Source organism: Hyaena hyaena, unplaced genomic scaffold (assembly GCF_003009895.1).
Source record: "Hyaena hyaena isolate Hyena2069 unplaced genomic scaffold, ASM300989v1 scaffold_289, whole genome shotgun sequence".
In the NCBI taxonomy this organism is placed as follows: domain Eukaryota; kingdom Metazoa; phylum Chordata; class Mammalia; order Carnivora; family Hyaenidae; genus Hyaena; species Hyaena hyaena.
Genome location: NW_024080920.1, coordinates 1,229,740 through 1,238,425, shown reverse-complemented (window position 1 = coordinate 1,238,425; position 8,686 = coordinate 1,229,740). Strand labels below are relative to the sequence as shown.

Genomic DNA, 8,686 nt, shown 5'->3' with positions numbered 1-8,686 from the left:
GCAACAGCGTGGAAATGTAGAAGAGGTGATAGATATGTGAAAGGAGAAGGAGGTGAAATCAGTAAGAATGAAGAAGTTAGGGCACATTCAGAGGGACGCCCATGTCTGCCAAGGGCACCTGGATGATAGTAGTGTTGTCCACCTGGATGGGGGCACTGGGAAGTGGAGCCTCTCTGGGTGGAGAGGAGATAGTAAACTGACTTTTAGACATATTTAGTGAGGGGTCCATGGGGTATCTCTATCACCATTTCCATCACTTCCCTGACCGCTGCATTTTAGAAATACCTTTATAAATTTATAAATGTTCAGTGCTGGTGTGTCCATTCCATTTCCTCACTACTTGCAAACTGCAAGCTCCTTGAGCATAAGGATCCATTTACCCTTCATTTCTACGGTCCTAGGACCTGGCACAATGACTTGTGCCCAACAACAGGTACTCAATAAGGGGCTGTTGAATAGTAGGGCAGGTGCCCCCATGATTGGATGACTTCAGTCTATTGCCATCTCCGAGTCCTCCTAGGAGTCAGATCCCAAGCAAATAGATGAAATCTCCCTTTAAAGGAGTAGAGGGGTGGGGTGCCTGGCTGGGTAGCTTAGTTGGTTGAGTGTCCAACTTCGGCTCAGGTCATGATCTCCTGGTTCGTGGGTTTGAGCCCTGTGTTGGGCTCTGTGCTGACAGCTAGCTCATAGCCTGGAGCCTGCTTCAGATTCTGTGTCTACCTCTCTGTTTCTCCTTCACTCATACTCTGTCTCTCAAAAATAAATAAATGTTTTAAAAAATGTTTTAATAAATAAATAAAAAATAAAGGGGTAGGGGGAGTGCCCTTTCCTTTTCCTGCCATTGTGTGAAGGCCCTGCAGTTTGGACCAGGCTGAATGGGAAGTGGCTAAACCTGGGACACAGAGTCAGGTGGCTGAGGAGCCCAGGACAGGCCAAGCCATAGAGCTGGCTGTGTCCAGACCAGGCCTCCTGGGAGAAGGTGCCCATACCTAGATGCTCAGTGCAGGCAAGAGGCACTTGAGGTTGGAGGAAGGTGGAGGAGGACGTGGGATGAGGGGCCAGGAAAGACGGTCCAGGGGCAGGCTGGCCATGTTGGCGTGCCATCTGGAAGCCCAAGACCTGCTTGAGCTCAGTTCGTCCACCTTAAAGCAAACAAGGCCATTGTTTCCTTTGCCCACAGCAGGGCTGGTGACTCAGACCTAATGGATCTTGCATTGTCATCATTGATGAGGGGCTATAATCCTTGGCTCGATCCAAGACAGCAGAGAGCATGAAGGCTGTGGGGTGAGGCCTGGAGGTGTTGGCTCAGCCAGTGCGCATGTCCCAGCCCTCACTCTGACCTGTGGAAAAGATGGAGGAACCAGCAGCGACTCTGCCAGAGCCCAGTTTAAGGGCATCTCTGTCTTTATTGTATTGATCCCAACACCTGTGTAGTGTATGTACAGCTTATAGGGCCTTGAGCGCTTGGCTTCTGCTCTGCTTAAAGGAATATACACTCAAGCTGCTTTCTTGGCATCACAGGGCCTGCACACATCTCACTTCACAATCTCCTCTTCAGGGTCCTCACAGCTGCCCTGGGAGTCAGACTAGTGACCAGCGGGCCCATTTCCCAGATCGGAGCATGTGCACAAGCCTAAAAAGAGGAAGGGATACACTCAAGTTCACCCAACAAGTTGGTCTGGGCTGGGACGTGAGGGGAGCTGGCCCTCTCTTCCTGCCACTCACATCCATGTTCATTCTACCCTAGCCATACTGCACTCCTTGGTATTTACTTCCTTAGCACACCAAACTTGCTCCTGTCCCAGGGCCTTTTCCTGCAGCTACTTCTCTTGGCAGACTTTCCCCCCAGATCTCTACAGGACTCACTCCTTCTCGCTTATACGATCAACAGCTACTTAGGAAGCAGCACCTATATATTCAGTGGGAAGCCAAACAAGGTCACAGAGTCAGCTTCTAGATTCCACTGCTGGAAGGTGGGATGTGGGGTGGGAAGCGGAGTTCTGATCTCCCTGACCATTCCAGACTCACTGCGTGCCTATGTCCACTCAACTGACGTCACTTTAGCTGCATCGGCCTCTCTCTGTTTCCTGGATGTGCCAAGTTTCTTCCTGCCCCCAGGCTCTCACACATTCTGTTTCCTCTGTCTGCAACACTGTTCCCCTCTGCTGCAGCCTGCCCCGCCCACTTACCCTTGGCCTTTTCCGATTTCCCAGACGGATAGGTCAGTCTTGGATTCTTCCAAGTCACTGAGCGTGTCTCATGTGTGAGACTTACTTCAATGGCAATAATAAAGCTCTGGTACCAGTCACCCATCCACTTCCTGACAAGCTGCTTGAGGGCAGGAATTGTGTCTGACTTATTCTTTGCTGTGTCCAAACACTCAGCATGGAGCTTAGCTGCTTATTAAATTCTTGTTGAGTGAATGAATGAATTCTGCATTAATGGATGAGGTTTATTTGTATACCTTGACATCTATAGGAGTGCTGTCCAATAGCAGTTGAATATAGGAATTCAGGTTCATTATTTTGGTGAGAGGACATATTTGAAGTTTATCACTATGAGTGAATCCAAGAAGTATTTGACCAAGGAAAGAGACTTTGGGCAGGGAGGATGATAGGTGGGCTCGGCACCCCACAGGCTGCCCTTGAATTTACTCTGAACTTTAAAGGATGTCGAATTCAGGGTGCTTGGTCCCTTGAAACATCTAGAAGCATCAACAGACCTTCCTGCCATATTGATAAAGGCCTAAGGTCCAAAAACAAGGGAGGTGACAAACTCCTTTGTTTCCCTCTGTCCCCTTCTCACTCTAACCTGGATCACTGGCAGGCAGACCTGGGGACCAGATGAGAAATGCAGAAAGGCCCAAGAGCTTCATCATGTGGAAGGATGGGGACAGGCAAGGGGCCTGACCTGCTTAGCCTGGAGGTGCTCACTGTGGTTCATGTCAGTGCAGGAGGCTTAAGGACAGAGCTGGGACTCCCCCAAGGAGTCTCAGAGAAACAGACCATTTGTGTGAGGAAGGACTCAGTTAAAAGCCATGCAATGATGAAACTGGTAGGTAGTGAGCTTCTCTTCTCTAGAGGATGAATGACTTCCTGGCAGAGCTGCTGTAGGAAGGTCCACGAGGAAGATTGTAGACAAGACCTCAGTGACCTTTAAAGTTTCCTCCCCTCCCCATTAATGAAATGTTCTTACTTTAGGACAGGAAATCGTCATTAAATATTTGCCCTGCTTGGCTAAGCAATGGAAGGATAGCTACCACCTGGCTCAGAGGCATCTGTGGGCCTGTGAGCTTCCTGATCTTGTGAGCTTCCTCATCTTGAAGATGAGTCATGGACCTGAGACTGGGTGTGGCTGCAGATCTGGGACCTCTTATCAGTCTGTAGGGGTGACTGTCTGGCTGCCTGGAGTACTATTCTTGAAGAAGGATCCTTCCCATTGATTCATTTAAGTTTCTTACAACTTATCTGTAGGCTTGAAATGTTGTAAAATAAAAAGAATTTTAAAAAACATTGAAACTTTGATTCATTTTGGAAAAAGACTCAGTATCTATAGTTTTATTTTTTAAGTTTTTTAATGTTTATTTATATTTAATTTTTTAATGTTTTTTAAGATTTATTTTTGAGAGAGAGAGAGACAGCATGAGTGAAGGAAGAACAGAGAGAGAGGGAGACACAGAATGTGAAGCAGGCTCCAGACTCTGAGCTGTCAGCACAGAGCTTGATGTGGGGCTTGAACTCACAAACCGTGAGATCATGACCTGAGCTGAAGTCGGATACTTAACCAATTGAGCCACTCAGGTGTCCTTATTTATTTTTGAGGGAGAGAGAGACAGAGACAGAGCATGAGTGGGGGAGGGGCAGAGAGAGAGGGAGAGAGGGAGACACAGAATCCAAAGCAGGGTCCAGGCTCTGAGCTGCCAGCACAGAGCCTGATGCCAGGCTGACACCAGGCTCAAATTCCTGAACTCCTGAATCATGAGATCATGGTCTGAGCCAAAGTCAGATGCCCAACCGACTGAACCACCCAGGCACCTCAGCACCTGTAGTTTTAAATTCTCTCCAGGGAAATCGAATCTGTCAATGGAACTAAAAATCACTGATCTAAATTAATTAGAAAAGCGCATATATAATAACATTTCATTATTTTGTTTTATAAATCAGAAAATTCTTTGAAAGCAAATAACCAAATATCTCATTCATATATATTTTATAAGTATGGGGGAGTTTTAGATACTGATTTTTTTGAAAAGAATCTTGTCTATTTAAGCCATTAAAATGCAAATGGCATGAAAGGCATGAACACATCTTCTTTACATTTTCTGCCTCCCCCTCCTCCACCTTGTGTCATGAAAGTTGTGCTCTTTCATGGTGGGGAGGGAGTAAAAGGAACATTTCTTTATTTTTATTATTTTTAAATGTTTGTTTATTTTTGAGAGACAGAGAGATGGGAGCATGAACAGGGGAGGGGCAGAGAGAGAGGGAGACACAGAATCCAAAGCAGGCTCCAGGCTCTGAACTGTCAGCACAGAGCCCGATGTGGGGCTCAAACTCGTGAACTGTGAGATCATAACCTGAGCTGAAGTCACCAGGTGCCCCAAAAAGAACATTTCACTTATATTTATACCCCACTTCATCCTCTGCAAAAACATTTCCCCATCTGCTATTCCCACTCCCTTCTTCACAGCAGCCCCAGAAGGGAGACAGAGTCAGAACTGCCTCCTTATTTTGTGCATGGGTAAACTGAGGCCTAGTTAAGGAAGGTGTTTGTTCTGAGGTCACAGAGTTGGTTAGTGCAGGCACCGGCAGAGGAACCCATGGCTCCAGCCCCTTTTCCCTACCTCTTCGCCTTTCAGTGGCTGCTTTACTTTTTGTTTTTCCTGCTGACCTGCCTGTCTGTCCATCTCCCTCTGTCTCTGACTTGGTTTCTCTCTGTTTTTCTACTTCAATTTCCTTCTCCCACTTGCTCCAGCCCTCAGATTGGTGTTAGCTTTGTTACGTTGTCCAAACTTTCCTCACTCTGGAAATCTGCCAGCCCCATAGGCACAGCTCCAGGCCACCATAGGCTCAGTATCTCTGATGCCAGGGTGCAGATATTCTCTGGATGATGCTCCTGGCCTCTCCATCTGGTCCCAGATAAGGGTGGGGATCAGCCCTGTAAACAGGCCCCGATCATTGCCCTGGCCCAGGCCCCATCCAGCCAGGACTAGTCAGCCCAGGGTCAGCATGGCCGTCCGCCTGTAGGTAGTCACTCTGGCCATGGTCGCCCTCCTCATTGTGGACATGGGTGAGTGGACAGAGTCTGGATTCTCTGTGGCTTGGTGTTAGTAGATGAGCTTGTGGCGGAGACAGGAACTAGAGCACCCTGTGAGGCCTCAGTTTTCTGCATATACCCTCTTTCTGTATCTCTCCACTGTGGTGGGAAAAGCCCTGGGCTAGGAGAAAAGAAACCTGGGTTCAAATCCTGACTCTGGCCCAGAATTGCAAAAATCCCTCCTCTCTTGGGGCCTCTGTTTCTCCAGCTGTAGCATAGGAAGTTGTCCTAGTTCAAAGCTTCTCTCAGCAACTACTTGGTGAGAGATAGAAGAGGCAGCAGAGAGCAGGCTTATCTCAGGAAACAGGTAAGTCTTCCGGCTGCAAGGTGGTGGGTGCTGAAGGAATCTTGGCTTGGGTCCTCTGAGCTCCTGTCTGCTGTGACAGGTTGTGCTTGTGGGACAGACAGCAGCTGTGTGCACCCAGGGGAGCCCTTGTCCCAGGCTAGACACATGCAGCTGGAGTGGGGCCTCCTCAGGCCCTGGAGCCCCTCTCCAGTCTCACACCTACTGTGTATCAGCCAATGTTCTGGGCCCTTAAGATGTATCAGTGAGCAAACAGAAAGAGAACTGTCCTGATGCTTAAACAGCACATCAGAGGTCACTCCAGCTCACTTCCCTCCTCCCTCTCTACCTTGGAAATCATTTAAAATGGCAACCTCAGGGAAAGCTAAAACCACAGTGGTGGTCACACTTCCAGTGATGGAGAACTCTCCACTTCTGCAGCCAGCCTCCTTTGCAGAGGTATGTTTCCACTGAGAGAAAATTCTAAAATTCAAACCTGCCTCCCTGCAGTCTCCTTGCACAAATGGGCTCTGCCCTGTGAGGTTGAGAAGAGCTTGTCTCTCCCTTGGCCCCAGGACAGCCCTTCAGACTTCAGGAAGCATCCTGCCCTTCTCCAATTCATGTGGACACCTTACTTTCCACCTATGGCATTAGATGTGGCTCCGTTCCTCCTTGCACCTGTCATATTTGCCAGTCATACCAGTTTGTTCATGTGCAAGCAGTGTACCTAGACCATGGAGGGTTGGGTGGCATAACTACGTATGAGACAAGAACAGGCTGGGGAGTGACAGACCTGTGTGCAATCCCAGCTCTGCCCTTGACAAACTGCTTTGCTTTACCTTCTAAGCCTCTTTCCTAGGTTGGGCAATTCCCCGGGAAGCAGGCACGGATGGGCATGCCGTGTCTTGGGGTGTGCTCATAGGGTACACCCCCAAGGGATGAGGAAAGTTGTGATGCTGTGCGACAGAAGCCTCCAATGATCCCACAAGGAGCTTTGGAGCTGGGGTGGCCCTTCCACATTGTTTTGAATAGATATGAGGTGTTTTTGGCCATTGTACCAACATCAACTTGTCATTGGATATTGGCTGTTCCTGGGTAGGGGATGCAAACATAGGTGACGCAGCTCTGTTCTGAGGGTAATTCCTAGGAAAGGACATGCTGGGAGTGGGCAATACCCCCAGCAGCTGAGGAAATGAGCACCTCAGTCCTGCACGTGGGATCTGCGTAGCAGACCACAGCATCTACTACTGCCTCCTTTTCCTCCCTGTTACGTAATAGTGATAGAGATGTGAAGACTAGTTAATTAAGATCATGTATTCTCGATGCCTGGTACACAGTACCTGAATTCTTTTCATTATTATATGGGATTTAACAATCCCAGTGGGATCTGACTAATAAGGAACAGGCTGGAGCATCACTTCCCCAACTCTAGATTTTGTGTCTCTATTCTAGCAACCCAAGGTCACATCAGCTTTCTGGGGGCCCCACTGTCTGGTGACTCTACCTTTCCTTGAGGAATTCCAGACTGGGCAGTAGCTGGAACAGGTCTCCTGAAGCAGTTCTCAGACTCCAGACCTGCTGCCTGGAACCATAATCACCTAACTCTTGCATGTTTTCCTTTCAGAAGTGCCAGTGTCTGCAGAGGAAGAGCTCACTTTCTCAAGAATGGTAAGGCAGCAGCTTGTAGTTTTAGCCCCAGGGCTGCTGTTCTGGCCTTCCTTCTGTACCTGTGCTAGGAAATCATTTTTCTTCTTTATACTCCTGCTCAGATAACTCCAATGGCTCCCAGGCCAGCATGGCTCCTGAGCCTGCATGTTCCCTAGGTTAGCCCTTCCAGGCCGAGCTGGCTCAGCCCCTTTGCCAAGGTCCCAAACTTGCCTTCAATGACCTCGAGAGATCTACCCCAACGTGGTCTCCAATGTCCCTGCTAGCAGTGAGATCCCCTGCCCAGCCTCAGCAGGACCGAGTGCATTCTCTGCTTTGTGTAGTGCAGATGGGACAGGCTATGGGGTTCACGCCAAGGCTCCATGGCCCCCTGGTGTGTGCCAGCCTCCCGCAATCACAGCCCATCATCCATCCCTTCACTCTGGAGGACAGACACCAAGTTGTCTCTGAACCCTGATTCCACCTCGGCCCTCGGTCTGATGTCCCCAGGGATCCCAAGGCAGTGGTGCTGGCCTGGCCTCCTTGAGACCCCCAACACCCTCCTTCATGTAAATGAACAAGAAGGCACAAACCTTCCCATCCAGCAGCCTCAGCAAGTTCATTCTCAGCCCATCAGAACCGAGGCCTATTACTGTGCCAAGGAACCAAGTACTTTACATACATTATTTCAATTAACCCTATGTGAGAAGAATACTATTATTTACTTAGTTTTTGTAGATGAGGAAACTGAGGCCTAAAGAGTAGAAATGGCTCAGTCAAATTTACACAGCTAATCAGTACAGAACTCAGGCTCCAGATCTCGTCACTGCTGCTGGCACTGCCTCTCTCACCCTATGCTGTCCCATGCTCCCACCCCAAGCCCTGTCTCATTTTTCCAGTCTTCCCACACCAGAGGCCTGATGGGTCATGTAGGCCAGAGTGAGTTGAGGGGCCCTCAGTGAGGAGGAGCCCCCTGGGACTGCTGGGCTGTTCTGTCTCTTGGGGTCCCCACTGGGACCAGCAGCAGAGGTTCTAGTTAGGCCCTCTGAAGAGAGGGAACCCATCCCCAGAAGCCTGAGGGCATAAATTCACTCTGCACATACAGACACAGGCACACATTTGTGCACACGGCCACAGCCATACACTTAGTCATGCACGCACACATAAGCAAACATGACAAGGGTTTAGTTTCATGCCTCCTGGACCAACAGTGGGGCCGTCTTGAATCTGGCTCTCCCCTGGAGCCCATGACTCCAAGCAGAGTCCCTGGGTCCCTCCTCACTGCCTCTGAATCCTTGAATGCCCTTCTTCCTTTCCTCTCTTCCACAGCCCATCTGTGAGCACATGGCAGAATCTCCAGCCTGTTTCCAGACATCCATCCTGGTCTGTGGCACTGATGGGGTCACATAGGAAAGTGAATGCCACCTCTGCTTGACCTGGCTATAA

The 8,686-nt window shown here is 49.3% G+C and overlaps 1 protein-coding gene across 1 annotated transcript; it reads left to right on the top strand.

Annotated features, from left to right (window-relative positions):
* Positions 1 to 5,092: 5,092 nt before the first annotated feature.
* SPINK4 (serine peptidase inhibitor Kazal type 4) lies at positions 5,093 to 8,686 on the top strand. Its single transcript, XM_039247089.1, is given in 3 exon segments — positions 5,093 to 5,286; positions 7,221 to 7,264; positions 8,570 to 8,686. Coding segments are annotated over 3 exon segments (222 nt in total). The 5' UTR covers positions 5,093 to 5,225.